Source organism: Asparagus officinalis, chromosome 2 (genome assembly GCF_001876935.1).
Source record: "Asparagus officinalis chromosome 2, Aspof.V1, whole genome shotgun sequence".
Lineage (NCBI taxonomy): Eukaryota > Viridiplantae > Streptophyta > Magnoliopsida > Asparagales > Asparagaceae > Asparagus > Asparagus officinalis.
Window position 1 is genome coordinate 23,800,769 of NC_033795.1, and position 16,512 is coordinate 23,817,280.

The 16,512-nt window shown below is 35.4% G+C and overlaps 2 protein-coding genes across 2 annotated transcripts in view; one reads left to right on the forward strand and one right to left on the reverse strand.

The window, feature by feature from the left end:
* LOC109830540 (succinate dehydrogenase subunit 5, mitochondrial-like) overlaps nt 1-2,563 on the forward strand; it is a 6,734-nt gene extending 4,171 nt beyond the window's left edge. The window contains exons 3-4 of the mRNA XM_020397822.1: nt 1,464-1,649; nt 2,203-2,563. Coding sequence (XP_020253411.1) covers nt 1,464-1,649; nt 2,203-2,259 — 243 coding nt within the window. The 3' untranslated portion in view covers nt 2,260-2,563. The remainder of the gene's footprint in view (nt 1-1,463; nt 1,650-2,202) is intronic.
* The window catches only part of LOC109830541 (probable pre-mRNA-splicing factor ATP-dependent RNA helicase DEAH4), a 58,179-nt gene continuing 50,002 nt past the window's right edge, over nt 8,336-16,512 (reverse strand). Inside the window, 3 exon segments of the mRNA XM_020397823.1 lie at nt 8,336-8,923; nt 8,996-9,171; nt 10,883-11,043. Of these exon segments, the coding sequence (XP_020253412.1) occupies nt 8,764-8,923; nt 8,996-9,171; nt 10,883-11,043 (497 nt within the window). The 3' untranslated portion in view covers nt 8,336-8,763.

Below are 16,512 nucleotides of genomic sequence, written 5' to 3' on the forward strand. Positions count from 1 at the left end.
AGATAAATATTGTGAAGCTAGTCCAACCTAACCGTACTCAAATATCAATCTTGAGTTCTAATTCACTTTTCCTCCCTATAGCATTTTCTAACCCAACCCTAAAGCAACAGAGCAGAATCCACCAAAAGCAACCTACTTCCTACTGATAGACTACAACCTTTTCTTAGTTTACCCAACAAATCTGGTCTCCACTTGAGAATTAAATTTATTTGGCTTAGTACTCTTCATATACTTAACTATTGTAATGACATGGTATAATCTTGCTAGAAAAAGGTGCAAGACTTTGAGCTTGATTATCTCCAATAACTTCTAAATTCCTAACCCATATCACAGTACACAGTTAGATTAAAACTTATAAAAATTGGTAGAAAGAAAGAGATAACTCTCATTTTGTGCCGTATATTTAACTTACAAGTACCTTCAACACGATTATTGCTCATAATGTTGATGCTTCTCTCAAAAGACAGCATCAAACAAATAGAAAAGTGATATATTTCTCTCAGGTATAAACTGGGATAAATCCCCTTGATTATCTCCAATAACTTCTAAATTCCTAACCCATATCACAGTACACAGTTAGATTAAAACTTATAGCTTGATTATCTCCAATAACTTCTAAATTCCTAACCCATATCACAGTACACAGTTAGATTAAAACTTATAAAAATTGGTAGAAAGAAAGAGAGAACTCTCATTTTGTGCCGTATATTTAACTTACAAGTACCTTCAACACCATTATTGCTCATAATGTTGATGCTTCTCTCAAAAGACAGCGTCAAACAAATAGAAAAGTGATATATTTCTCTCAGGTATAAACTGGGATAAATCCCCTTGATTATCTCCAATAACTTCTAAATTCCTAACCCATATCACAGTACACAGTTAGATTAAAACTTATAAAAATTGGTAGAAAGAAAGAGAGAACTCTCATTTTGTGCCGTATATTTAACTTACAAGTACCTTCAACACCATTATTGCTCATAATGTTGATGCTTCTCTCAAAAGACAGCGTCAAACAAATAGAAAAGTGATATATTTCTCTCAGGTATAAACTGGGATAAATCCCTGTTTCTTTAACATATGCCCTTCCTTGTATTGGCTATGCAACATAAGCAATTGTATCAATGAACCATGTTCAGTCGAATGCGTATCAGACATGATATTTTCGGACTGCATGTCATGATTCCTTAATAAACTTAATGAAGGTATAATTTATTTTTCAGAGAACACCCTCTCACTTGGAACATAGGGATCTTAATACTCCTGTCACATATTTAAAGAAGTTACCCCTAAGAAATCCTATTGATGTTTGTCCTCCAAAGACCCAATCATATGATGGTGTACGTGCCAAAACCTTCACAATATTTTAAGTGGACAGCTAATGTTAAGAGTAAGTCAAACCAAATGTCCGTTTGCTGTAATTTCGGTTTAACTTTTAATTATACAATTGGATCAATTTGCAGAATGTTGGACCGTTGCCAGGGTATCTAGAAGATGCCATGAAAGCTGCATATAACCGCTATGTGAAGTATCTTGATTCTTTTGGTCCTGATGAGGCCTATCTGCGCAAAAAGGTTGAAAGCGAGTTGGGAACTAAAATGATTCACTTGAAGATGAGATGTAGCGGTATTGGTTCTGAGTGGGGAAAGGTAAGAAATTTTTTCAATAATAGTCATTTGTATACTGCTGGAAAAAGGCATTTCTTTCTTGAAGTTTGATATATTGGTTTGCTCCCGGAAAAGTGTAAGCATGTTATTCATGGTGAAGTGTTTATTTCTACGAGTCAACTCCATTTGGAGAGGAAAGACTTGGTATTGCTTATATGTGGTATTTTGATGTCTATGTCCTCTTTTTATGCTTGCTCTCAGCCTTACATTGCCACGCTGTGGTAACTTATGGATCCTGAATAAACACTCGTGTGCATTCTTTTAATCAGTCTCATTCGTTTCTGAAATCTAGCTTTTTGTTGAGACTCATAACTATCTGGGTTATGGAAATTTGATGGGAGCAATATATAGCTTGGTTCCTGTCTTTGCACAAGATGTTTTGATGACATTTTTTGCACTTATTTCCTTAATACATCATTGCTAACCTCTTATGTCCACTATAAATATATGTGAGTGTTTAGGTTAAAGCGTGAAATGTGATGCATACCTGAAGAATTTGAATTAGCTTACTAACGTTCACCACCTTAATTCGCAGGTTACCCTCCTTGGAACCTCTGGCATTTCCGGGTCCTATGTCGAGCAGAGAGCATAATGCGAACAGCTATTTGTATCTGAAGCATCTTTTTTGTTGGTTAATAATTCAGTTTTATTTGCTTCCTGCAAATTTTCAAGTAACATTTGGTGCTCAGGCACATTTTCTTAAATGAATAATAATACGGTTGTGCTGTTCAGAGTTTCAAAAGCGCTGTCTGTGTGGGCTTTTATGGATTCTAATGATGTTGAGCAGCTGCTTTTTGAAACGAAAACTGCAGTGTTGCCATGTTTTGGTTTCTGCAGACTGCTGTACTATGTATTTTATGTGCAAAAGTTGAAGTAGCGTATTTGGGTCTTTTCTATTGGCACTTGTGTTTAGGTTGACGTAATGTTTTAGGGAATTAGAACTCTTTCTTCTTTACATGCCATTGCCCCTTCTTGTGTTTTATGTGCAAATGTTTTTGGCATTGATGTCCTGTTAAAGAAGAATTCGCGAACCATGCATAGGAAATTCCTTTGAAAACCTGGAAGTGTTGGTTATATTATGTCGTTCGTAGATGTGGGATTGCGGTTAACATGCATCAAGATATTCATGCATCGAGAAATGAAAATTCAGCTTTGGTACACTGTAGATAACATTTAGTGTCAGATTTCTCACTGTGATGGGCCTGATGGCGCTGTCCCAAGTTCACATATTTGCGGACAATTTATTTTATTTATTTATTTGAATATTCTGTGATTATTTGAATTGAGTGGTGACATGAGTTAATGAGAACTTATTCGGTGGAAATTAATAATATATTCAATTCAAATTTACCAACTATATTTATAATTGACGGTTAAAAAGAGAGAGATTTGTAGATTGATTGTAGTTAGAAAGACTGATGGCGTCTCACGCTTCTGAGAAGAGTCTGAGAAAGCCTGCTGTAACTAAGAAAGAAATAATGAAACAATTGGAATGAACAAAGTTATAAGCTAATATAGGGTTTTTCTCTCCGGAAATCATCTTTAAAATATAAACTCCTTTCATATTCAATTCATATGTAAAGTATCTTTAAAGTGAGTTTTTGTTCCAATCAACCATCTCCTACCCAAACATTCACTAAAATATCAAAAATAATCTTTAACAAAATGGATGTTTAACGTATGTGATATCCTAGCAAGACCTAAACATTAATGTATCGTTTGAATACCAATGCGGTTTTATTATTTCCATGGTGTTTTTGTCAAAAACAAAACACCATGCGTTTAGAAACCAGTGTTTTTTGAGCTAAAAACTCCCCAAACCAAAAACAAAACACTTATTTTGAAATAGTTTAGATGTTTTGAGTTTGATGTTTTGGCTTTGAGTTTAAGGTGATGTTAACAAAATATCTAACATAATATATCATATATAACTAATTTAATTTATTATCAACATGCTTATAATGTAATATAATCTAATATTATAATATAGTTAATCTTTTATATTGATAATATTTAGTAAATAACCTAAAATGTATTAATAATTACAATATATTTTATAATAATACAATAACATATTAAGTACTAACATTTAATAAGTTGAATGTATTATACTATAATATAATTAAAATGTTATAATAATAAATAACGAAAAATAAATATATTAATACAAAATATTATGCAATAAATTATTAATAATTAATAATAATATAATAATATACTATATAATAAAAAATGCTATATTATAAAGTTATTATTATTATTATTTACATAAATATATATAATATATTAATAATTATAAAATGGTATATAAGAGAAATATATCTAAAATAAAATAATACTATAGTTAGTATATGTTATATAGGTTATATTGTATAATAAATGTAATATAGTATATAGAATATTAATATATTATATAATAAATAATATAATATGTTATACAGTAAAGTAATTTATCTTAAATTATTATTATATCATTAAATTATTATTAATAAGTTGTAATATATTAAAATCTATAATACATTTTACAATGTTAAAGCGTAAATAATATCTTAATTTATTAATAATACACAAATAAAAAATAAATTGCTATTATAATGTGTTATAATATAATATATTGAATTATATTTAGAACTACTAATAATATAATGAATTTTTTTTTGAAAACCAACCTATTTAGAAACTTAATTACAAAAAAGACCTATTTGCAACTTAATTATCAAAATCGACCCAGTTTTAGCTAGTTGGCTGAAACTGAATCGATTTTGATAAAAAAAAGTTACGAAACTTCACGGGACTTGAAGTCCAGTGAAATTTAAGCCCTTGTTAAGCAATGTAACCCAAGCTTCACGGGACTTGAAGTTCCGTGAAGCTTGAACTTCATGGGACTTCAAGTCCAATGAAGTCTCAGGCTAATTTTGCCTGCAACTCCACGGGACTTGAAGTCCCGTGGAGTTTGGCAGCGCCTATAAAAGGCCCACTCACGCATAGAACCCCACTCACGCGCAACCTGTTCCCACCCACGCGACCAACCCAACCCTCTTCTCCCTCGTTCCCAAAAGGTTCCTAGCCCCTTTCTCTGCCGCCCACAACCCACCATCGCAGCCACCGCCGCCGTCGACCCTACCTGTCGGCGTGCTGTGATCATGGTTTTAGCCCGTAAAAGCTCCCCCTCCGACCATCGGACCTACAACAGTTCCAGTTCAGCCCCGTCCCCCGACTCGCACTGACTGCCTGATATTACCGCTTGTGATATGCGCTGATGTTCTCATCGCTCTGTTTCACGTCCATTTCCAGAAGATGTTCAGTCCCCATTGCGGGCGGGCTATCTGAGTGGAAATGTTAGGTAGAATATTACAAGAAAAAGATATTCCGATGTCGTACTAGTGATTCCGTCGTTTATTCATGTGCCCGATGTAAACCCTGATTTTACTTCTGTTATTAAGTATATTTGATTTTGAAATAAATTTTGAATTATTTATGAATTTTGTGAAGAAAAATTAAATAATTTTATGTATGAAGTTAGAGAGGAAATTATAGAAAATTGTAAAAGTTAGTGTTATTATAAATGTTTGACATTTGGTTAAAATTTTTATCAATAAATATTATCATTTTTGAATAATTTGCAGCCCATACCAGAGATCACCATAGTGGACTGTTCCTAGAGTCACTCGAACTGGGAGATGGAGGATGAGCGAGTAATACAGTTGGTAACTCAAGCCGGGTTTTGAAAGTGTTCCTCGGTGAGGTATATTAGGCTTGACTGGGCCCTTATCAGTGCACTTATTGAGAAGTGGAGACCGGAGACCAACATATTTCATATGCATATAGGGAGTGTACGATTACACTTCAGGATGTGGCCATCATACTTGGGCTCTGCATTGATGGCACGGTTGTTACAGGCACCGATGATCACAATTGGCCCGAAGTATGTGAGAGGCTTCTTGGGCAGGTTCCTGATTTGAGGAGTGATGTGATGAAGCTATCGTGGCTTCGATCGACATTTATGGGCGATGTACCAGTCGATGCCACGCATGAGATGATTCAGTATCACGCCCGTGCTTACATATTACACATGATAGGGTGCACGTTATTTCTTGACGTGAGCAAGAGTCTTGTACATGCACGATGGATGCCACTGCTAGAGGATTTTGATGTATGCGACACTCTATCATGGGGTAGTGCTGTCTTGACATAGCTTTATAGAGAACTAGGCAGGATGTCCTTGATGCAGAATAAAGAATTCAAGGGATGCATGACATTGATACAAGTATAATTATGAATAAATTATTGACAAGCGTTTTCATATATTCTTTATGCGTAAATTAATGCTGGTTTGGTCATGGGAGCACATTCATATTAGACGACCTACTTTGCATGTGCACCGCGATCTACAAGGCCAGTTTCCTTTGGGATGAAGGTATAATTTTGCATAAATTACGAATTTGTTCTCATATATTTTTTATGCCAAATAGGTATAACGTGAGGTGCTATTAATACAAAACAACGACTAGACATATAGAGTTTTACCGAAATGAGCTTGATGGTCTCCACCACCAAGAGGTAAATATAAAACTCAATTCATTATGAATATTTTAATTTTGTTGTAGATACTGATAAAAGTTTTTTTTAATTTCAGTTCAAGTGGACGCCCTATCATCCGCCTGATCTCGATATGCATACTCTTGCACCTATCTGTCGAGATAGCGCTGCTTTGTGGAGAGCCAGAGTCCCGTTGATATATTGGGAGATTGTCGAGATGCATGTCCCAGATCGTGTGTTGTGGAAATTTCTTCTCTCTCAGCATGTGTCAGATCCTGTTGAGCAACTTGATCGTAGGCGATGGATGACATCGCATTGTATGGACTGAGCCGTATTCCGTGCGGCATACATAGACATGTGGAATTTCATACAGGATGAGAAAATTCTAGCTGTGGGTTATACCGAATATATGCGTTGGTATTGGAATATCACATGCAGATGGATAGGATGCGACCCATAGACAATAGCTGAATACGTACCACGCCCACCGACAAATAGTTACATAGCTAGTGCCATGATCGAGAGAGATTATGTAAGTTTTTAAACTAAATTAAAACGATAATTTTTTTATTAAGATATTATTTGCTAAGTTGTGTATATATTGATTAACTCGCAGATCAATGATTTTGATGAGATTGAGGCCGATATAAATGAGCATATTACTGAGATTCAGGATCTAACGGTCTTAGGTAGGGATCTTCAAAAGGATTAAACAGAGAATAGCGAGCGTGTTCCACAAAAATCATGTCGACGAGTTTGAAGGCCGTCGGGACAGGTCACGCCAATTTGGTGAAGTGTACACGCGACGACGTAGGACAAGTCAAACGAGGGCGCGTGATGATGGAGTCGGCACTTCTCATAGCACGACGCATGCTGATGGAGTCGGCACTTCTCATAGCACGACGCATGCTGATGGAGTCGGCACTTCTTAGCCTCATACACAACCAGATACTCAGATCATCGAGGCTCAGCAGCATGGACAGAGGGGGCGGGGACGAGAGGGGGGGGGGAGGAGGGGTGGGGGGAGTGAGGGGAAGGGGTAAGAGAGGGAGATGACTTTTGGGATGTATGTGAATTTCTTTTGTTCAATTTTATTACTTTTGTGAATTTCAATAACGATATGGTTAGATTGTTCAAATTTGTTACTTTTGTGGATCAATTATTGTTTATATATGTGATTTTCATGAGTATTGTTTGATTCATGGCTGGATTTTATGAATAATATTGTAATTCAGTATATATGTGATTTTCGTGTGTCTTGTTTGATTCATGTATATTGTTGTGAATGAGGCGGAAATTTCATGTATATTGTTGTGAAATTATTTTTATGTATATTGTTGAGAAATTGTTGGGAAATTGTGTGTATATTTATTGGAAAAATTGTTTTCATGTATATTGTATATAAAAAAACATGCACAAAACATATGCATGTTTATTAAAGCTACAACTCCACAGGACTTCACGTGATGTTTTCATCCTCTTAAATCACATTACTTTCATAAATAACAACGTACTTAAACTTCACGGGACTTAAAATCCCATGAAGTTTTATAAATTATTTCGATAAAATCGACCCAGTTTCAACCAACTGGCTGAAACTGGATCAATTTGGGCAATTAAATTCAAAATGGGTTAATTTTTACAATTAAGTTTCTAAATGGGTTGGTTTTAAAAATTTATCCTAATATAGTAATATAAAATAAATATTATAATATTTTAATTTTAACGCATTCTATTATAATTAAACTTTAATTGTATATTTAATACTAATTCAATATTATATTTAATACTAATTGTATAGGTCAAACTAGTGTTGACAAAAAAGACTCACCATAATATTTTGCAAACCCTCTGGAGGTAGAAACACAAAACCATGGTGTTTTTTAGAAAAACATAAGAAAATCACCATGGTAGCAAAACAAAGCCTAAGAAATTAAATCATGCGTCTTGAATATAAGTTTTTAAGAGTATTTTTTGAGTTTTCGATGAAAATTTTAACTAGGAGACGATCGTTTGTAACGTCTACATATAAATTGAAAATAAAAGATATTATTTGTAAAACGACCCTATTTTTAACATGGTTTCTCAGTGGAAAAAAAAAACCGCTAATATATCTAAAAAGCAGGAAGAAGTAGAACCACCGAACCTTGTATGGCAGATGTAACAAATGATTAGAAACCTTCACAACAAACCGGTCAAATATAGGAAAATTTTGTCTCTTAATAGATTACAATTGTCAGTCAGCAAATGAGACCGATGAACACACACTGAGCACAACATTGGATAGGCCCAAACCCATGCAGTCTTAATTTCTCGAGACCTTCACAGGGAGCGATCTCAACTGAAATTACGAACTACTCTAACCTATTGCTGGTTTCTGCAGGTTAGCACAACAAGTGTAGGAACGGATGCTCGCGTCACACTAATATCTATCGGAGCAGATTCTTCTCAACTAGCGGAGCCCGTCAAGCTGAGCGCCCACAAATATTGCTGGGCTTGCTTCTGTTGGCATTCTCACACTCTCGTGCTCTTTCGCTTTGAACATGAGGGTTGACCATTATTTCTTTGCTTTGCGTGCAAGATAGCGTTCACGGGCTGCCTGAATTTTGCTGTCCACATTATCAGAAGGCGCTGTGCTACCACTAGCCTCTTTCTCAGGCAATTGCTCTTGTTTATCCTCTGGTGTTTCTTTCTCATTTAAAGCACCAAAACCACCACTGCAACAAAATACAAATGTATAAGTAACTCGGCCACGATATAGGATTGCATCTGCTCTATAATTTATTTACCTGAGCTTGTTGACGTCCATTTTCTCTATTTTCCTTAGAATGGGCATCACCCATGACATCTCAACTGCACAAACATTTCTCATGAATGGACGAGAGGAATTTATGAGTTCGTGGTAGACGACATAATCAGGTAGTTGCCCGTCTTCGTCAGTTTCTAGAACTGAAGATGGGTGTACCTGCAATAATGTGTGAAAGGCATTAACAAGTACGTCTCAATACTCCTAGTGGACGTTGAGAAGACATTTCCTTCCTAGAATAAGTTCCAGTTTATATGATGCAAAGAACTCTCCGGTGCGAGTAAAAGGTTTAAGTGATGTCTTATTCAAGAAAGCAAACCTTAAATTCAGGCTATAGAAGAAACAGAATGATAGTATTAACAGAAATCTAACAAAGCATGAATAGCTTATCACATAAAAACTCTCAGTACATTGGGCTAACCTTTTTTACTAGCATCAGTAGCAAGAAAACAGTAACATAACCAGTGACAATAATGCCACGGCTCGAAACAAAAAGTTCACTTATAAATTTATAACAAACATCTGATTAATTACTTGTTTCTGATAAAACCAATGTCAGAGAGCTAGACCACGACCTGTCCGTGACAACATGCATTTGATATTAAATCTCTCACTTTAGTTATAATCCAAGAGGATAAGGAAAACACATATATCTAGGCTTAGAGCCTCTCATATTGCAAGTAGAACCAGAAGAATAGAGACTGCTGAAGTCAACCAATGTGGAATATAGGTGTCCATGATATCTGCCAGCAAAATTATTTTGTAAATCACAGAACACCTGCTGTCGTTTTGAATAGAGATTTTATGGCATCAGTAGTTTGATCATAAGATTTTCTGAATCATTCCTAGAGTTTATTATCCATCAGTAAAAAATTTTAACTAGGTAAGTTAAGGGCCCTAAACACTTAAATAAGCATATCAAATGGTGCATGAGCAAGCCAATTACTTCTTCTATTCTATACAAATGAATATCAGCAGGTTGGACTCCATTATCCTTTATTGCACTATCACCTTAAATCTGAAACAGCGTCCTGCTGTCATTTCATCGATCAATATGACAGCATGCAATAGCCGTAAAAGTCTAAGAGGAACATTCTGAGACACTATTGATGAACTAGTCTTACAGTAACTTTCAGGATTAGACTAGTTGGGAGTCAAAGCTAGGATATATGGTCTTCAAATTAAGTTTTGAACCAATTTAGACCAATGTTGGAGTCAAATATTTCTAGCTTTATGTCGAAACATGAGTTAAACAGGCACTGTTTGCTAACACAGAAACTTCATAGGATAGGCATACAGGAGAAAAAAATAGTAGTATACTAGAGGTCCAAGAGGTCAGCGAGATTACTAGAAGAGGGAGAGGTAAGAAACAAATGAAGCAGGTATACAATGGAAAATAGTTGATTCTTCAAAAATTAACCTAAAAGGAAACTATATGATATTATACAGTAACAGTAGAATATATCAAACTAAAAGTCCTTCCAGTCATCGATAATTAGTATTTGGGTTCCTAATTGATCAATTAAGTATTACCTTTATTGTAGCAACCCCATTATAAAACACCACAGCCATACTACACAGTAGCCAAAAAAAACTTTACAAAAATATTATCTGTATTCAGAGGCTCAGCATTCCGCATCAGTTGTTAATGAATTTACTTAAAATGTTTGAATCCTAAGCTTATGTACGTACGTACATGCATGCACGCAGATATGCGCGCACACGCACGGGCACACACATACATACACATACATACATAAATATATACATATGTATATACATAACATGCATGCCCTCGCGCGCGCACACATATTTATAGGGATATTAATCTATACAGTTACTCGTGTATTGAGAAATAAATAAGAAATACCTGGATAAGTTGCGACCGATAACCAAGCGTCCGATAGCCATTATGATGCAGCATTCGCTCGGCTAGCTGATTCCCATAACCCTTGCATAAGGCTCTCCTCAACTTCTGGTAATCATGATCGCTTTTCTTATGTCTCAAACCTGATTTTACATCCACTGGTCCTGGCTTGAAGAAAACAAGATAATACCATTAAAAAAAGTTAGATAGGCTAAAACAATTAAAAACACTGTCACAAAGCTTGACTTTTCAACTTCACATCCACTCATTAAACAATTGCCTATTGTATACATGAAAAAAATGCTTGTCATGTTAGCAATCAAGAGATAAATTATATGAGTATGTCAAACTATTGCATGTTAACAGTTAATACAAGGAAACTATCCATTAATGGAATTACTTCATTCTTGTAGCTTTCGGCTACAACGCTACCCACTGTTTTAAAAAGCCTCCGCCTAGTCCGCCTAGGCGTACGCCTAGGCCTAGGCGGTACCTTAGCTGCCTAACTAGCACCTAGCGTCTAGGCGGTATCTAGACTGCCCACCTAGGTTTTGGGAGTGTTTAGGGGAGCATTATCTGCTTACGTGAACTGCACCCTTTAAGCCTTGATCGTGATTTTGTGTTGCAGTCTCCATGTCCTCCAACCTCCTTCAAACTCGTTTAGCCTGTAAATATGAATACCTCCACTACCTCCTCTGACCTTTAGCAAAACTTCCTCGATGACTACTTAAATGAAGAAAAAATCCACCTAGACACTAGTCCGGCACCTAAGCTTTCTATATTAACATTTACTATCCATTATTATAATTAAAAAATAAAATAAATCTCCTAGGCTCTAGGCGACGGGTCCAACACCTAGGCCTCCTAGCGCATCCAATAACCTAGTTAGTTATTATTTTGGCTATTTAACATTTAAGTATGCATGGTTTATTGTGGATCTAGGATTACTATCTTTTTTTTTACAAATTTATATGACTTTAATATATATTTTTATCAATTATTATAATTAAATAATTTTAAAAAATAGCCAAACGCGTAGGCGTCGCCTAGGCGTACGCTTAGATGTTTAGGTGCTGGCTTAAACGCCTAGTCCGCCTACCACTTTCTGTAACATTAGCAATACCTGCTACTCAGCTATTAAAGCATACATCAAAAATTAGGACAATCATCTTCAGTGAAGGGCTATCTCACCCCTGTTGGAAGTCCCGTGTTCGATTAATTTACAAAGCAACATAGTGAAAGCTCGGGTCTTTGCAATTATGCAAAACTAAATTAAAAAAGGCACATAGCCGACATGCCGCACAAATGAATAAAATTGAAAGCATAAAAACATAGTAAATAATAGGAAGTAGAACTATTTGGTGCTTTGACAATAGCTAATTTGAGATTCATGAATTGTCCTGACTGAAAAGCTAACCTACCAGGCTATGGTGCAAATCGACATGGAGAGAGGGGGATGCACATGCATCACAGAATTTGGATTGAAGATGATAAGGATCGAGGAACTTAACTTGGAGATACAAAAAAGCGTAATTAAGTTTGATAGGTCTATCAGCTCGTGTGCATCCACTGATATCGAGGTAATTCTAGGTGGCTGCCCTATTTGTAACAGGGATAACATCACATGAACTACATGAAAATTTGAAACCAGATATAGGTCCATCTCAACAACCAGCACTAATAAACATTTACCATCTCGCATATTTTTAAAGAAAAGTTCTCAAGCAATTATTATGACAGTTCTTAGAGCACAGCAATGAAAATATACAGAAGAAGATAATAAGTTTTAGAGCACATCAATGATAAAGCTTACATGATAGAGCTTCCTTAAGACTATGGTGTGTCTGCTACTTATAATGTCAGTGATCTATCTCCCTATTATGAAGAAGCAGAAGGCCTAGAATCACGGACAAATGTTAGGTTTTTTTTTGGAGGGATGGGTTGTTTAAGACAATTCAAACTTTGTAGCTGCAGGAGATCAATTTGCAGGTTGGCACCCCCGAGTGGGACAAGGCCTCCTTTTCTTTCGAGAAGTGATAAATATTTTCTTGGCTTGCTGCTTCTCAACCTTTACAGCCAGTTTGATTACCTCGTTTAGGGTCCAATATGGTTGCATCTAAACAGCATTCTCAATGTCAGACCATAGGCCATCAAGGTACTATGCTACTACTTGCTCTTAAGGTTCCTTGATGATGCAAGTCATGAGGAGTTGTTCAAGATAAACTCGAGTGGAAGAAGAAGCAGAATTTAAGAGTTCTCTTTTTTTGAAATCACTCCACCAGGAGTATATCCATGAAATAATTCTTGGGCAGCAAACACTAAGCATCTATTTATCTAAAAATAATAATAATGTTATAAAACAATAGTAGCTAATAGGAATGGACTCGGTAGTCGGTACACTTTATCAGTTTAATATTACAAAACAATCATTTCCAATTTCGTTTGTGGAAACTTATATTGTTGTGGTTGACAAGGGCCTTTATGAAAACAGGCTCTTCAAATATTCGATTGAAGCCCTGAGTCGCACTACGTTGCTTTGCTTTGCACTAGGTTGTAATTTATCAAGATTGTTTAAGTTCAAAGTAGTAGATCGTTGCTCCATTGGTGACTTTCTCTTAAAATATTTATCCATGACTAGAAAAAGTTAAGCAAAATAATCAATATCAAACTATTATTCAACTTGTCAGCAAATTTTTTTGCTTATATTTAGTTACTAATCTTACAAATCCCAAATTTTCCTTTCTATGATATCTAATTTCTATATGATCACTCAAGTTCTCAAAGTAAAGAACAATCCATTAGTCATATGTTACACTTTATTATTGTTGTAGCTTTACTTGGGCCAATTAAACAAAGTAAAGAACATGAGTTTGGATTTTAGTATTATTTTTGGGTTTCTATTATTGTAGTTTTATTGCGGTCAATATGACTTTGTTGTTGAAAATTTAAATAGGTTTGAACTTCTAACGGGCTATTTCAAATTTTGTCGCTCATTTCTTTAGTGTTTTAGATAAGTTGGGCTTGGGTGCAATTTTCAAAATATATGGGGGCAAATTATAAGCCAAACTATAGTTTATATGATAAATTAAAAATTTTTAGGGTGCAACTGCACCCCAGGGGTCGTATATAAATCTGCCCCTGGGTGGATCTACCTTAACCAAAGTGGTGTCACCTAATAACCAATCCCAACCCACTAATCTAATAACCAATCTTTAGGTGACCCCTCTAATAAAACGTCATCCAATATCATACCCAACCCACCAAACAAACTGCCCTCAAAAAAATCAAGAATGAATTCCTTCAATATTGGTCTTTTAGTCTCTCAAATTTAAGCCCTCAAATCATTGAAACTGCTATTGGATTCCTTAAATCTTTGAGTTCTTTTAAAACTAGTCCTTCAAATAATTGAAAATGCTATTAGATCCCACAATTCTTTAAGTTATTTTAGAATTAGTCCCTCCAATCAAAAGTAGAAGTAGCAACTAAAGGGATAAATTTGAAACAACTTGTAAGAATTTAGGAACCTAATAGCACTTTCAAGCACTTTCAATGATCTAGGGAACTAATTTCTCTCTAATTGCCACATACATGTTTGATTTAAGAGACTAATTTCAAAAATGACTTAAGAATTGGGTGACCTAATAGTAATTTCAATGATTTGAGGGTCTAGTTTCAAAGCAACCTCAAAAGTGAGGGAGGTAATAGCAATTCCAATGGTTTGAGGAACTAATTCAAAATAGGAAAGATTTTAGGGATTAATATTGTAATAAAACCCTTTTAGAATCAAGGTTTTAAATGTCGGATGTCGGGTTCATGTCGGACAACTAAAATTCATGTCGGACAGCAAAAATTAGGGATATGTCGGGGGACATATACTAAATGTCGGATTGCCATATCGAATGGATTTTTACTCAATTTTGGTCACCAAGATGGAATGCACTAGTTTTGTTATAGCTTATCCTACTTGAGTTGAGTATTCATTATCTAAACACGAGTTGTTTTCCATTTCTTGAAGGGAAACATTAGAATATTATGCCAACAAATAAATAAAATACACATTGTCAAACTAGGACTTTCGAAGTGCCTTACATAAAATTAACATGAAGTAAAGTGCCTTGCATAAAATTGACATAAAATGTTAAGACTTTGAATTGATTTCAAGCTACGGTTCAATCTTATTGTTTATATCACGCTTTTATGAATTCTCGGTTCAATCTTATTGTTTATATCACGCTTTTATGAATTCTCAATTTTAATTTGTAGAGACGAAGACGAACGAGAGGAGATCGTGGCGGGAAAGAGAGCAATATTTTTTTCTTTGCCCTAATCTATATTATATGCTATCGGGTTACTATGGAAACAAAAGGCTAAAAAAAGAATTAATCAGGTTAGGCTTTTGAGTATTAAACCCAAAGCCCAATACTTATCAACTCAAAAAAAAAAAATCGGTCGATTTTTGATTTTTTAGTGCTGAAAATCGACCATGTCGGCAATATCCCCTGATATGTCTGACATGAGCCTCGAAAATGATATCTGATTTGAAATGGCAATATCCATATCGCTCCACTCCAGCCTCTGATCCAACATGTCGGCTGACATGTCAGCCGACATTTAAAACCATGTTTAGAATTAAGAACCCGTGATCAAATTTTTACCCCTACCCATGCTCCTATAGGCGCTACGCCTCATCCTCTGCCCTACACCTCCTGTTTCTCCTTCTCTACTTAGTTGTCAAGATCCCATTGACCATTCTTAGCTCTATGCTTAGCAAATTTTGATTTTTTTTCTACATATAAATTTAGGATTTTTTAGGGTTTTGGAATTTAAATTGTTTGATTTTGGTGTAGATTTATTTTTTCACTCACGATTTATTACATAGTGACACCACTTTTAAAAATACTGGATCCGCCACTAAACTGCACGGTGTACTCTTCCACTGACATGTCTAGTTGTCGAAGATTGTGAAATTGAAGGAACTTGCTTTTGCGGTAGTGCTCAAGGAGGAATTGCCTCTTGAGCTCTCTACACATCTTCCAAGTACAGATTTTACTCCCCCTTAGGATTCTCATTGCTGCTTAAGATTCTCCTACCAAATTGAAGTGTATTTCTCTAATTTGACAGCAACAAATTTCACCAGTTGAAATTCAAGTGTTCCCTTGAGCTCAAAAATATGTTCAACAGTGTGAAGCTCATCCATGAAATCTTTAGGTGCATTCAGCCTCAAAGTCAGGATTATCAATTGTAATGCCAAAATTACTATGGTGATGATTTAGCCTTTGTTACCGATGACGATGGAGGGATTCTTCACTTGAAGAAGAGCTATGAAAATGAAAAATATGCAAATTTGTTCCCGTCAAGAGAATGCTCATTTTCCTCGGAATTTGAGCTCCATCTTGTTGGCATTGATTTTGCTCTTGTTGTCAAAGTAGTCGATTTCTTATTGATGTTACTGCATTTGTTGATGCAGTTAGCATTGCATATCCTTGCTAGATCATTAGCTCCTGAAGCTTGAGCAACTATTTCCCAAGTGAATGTGGGGTCATCATAAAAAACTGGCACTTCTCCCTCATCCTCCATCACCCCAACTAGCCATTCATTGCTCTCATCAATATGCATCGATGATATGGGATCAA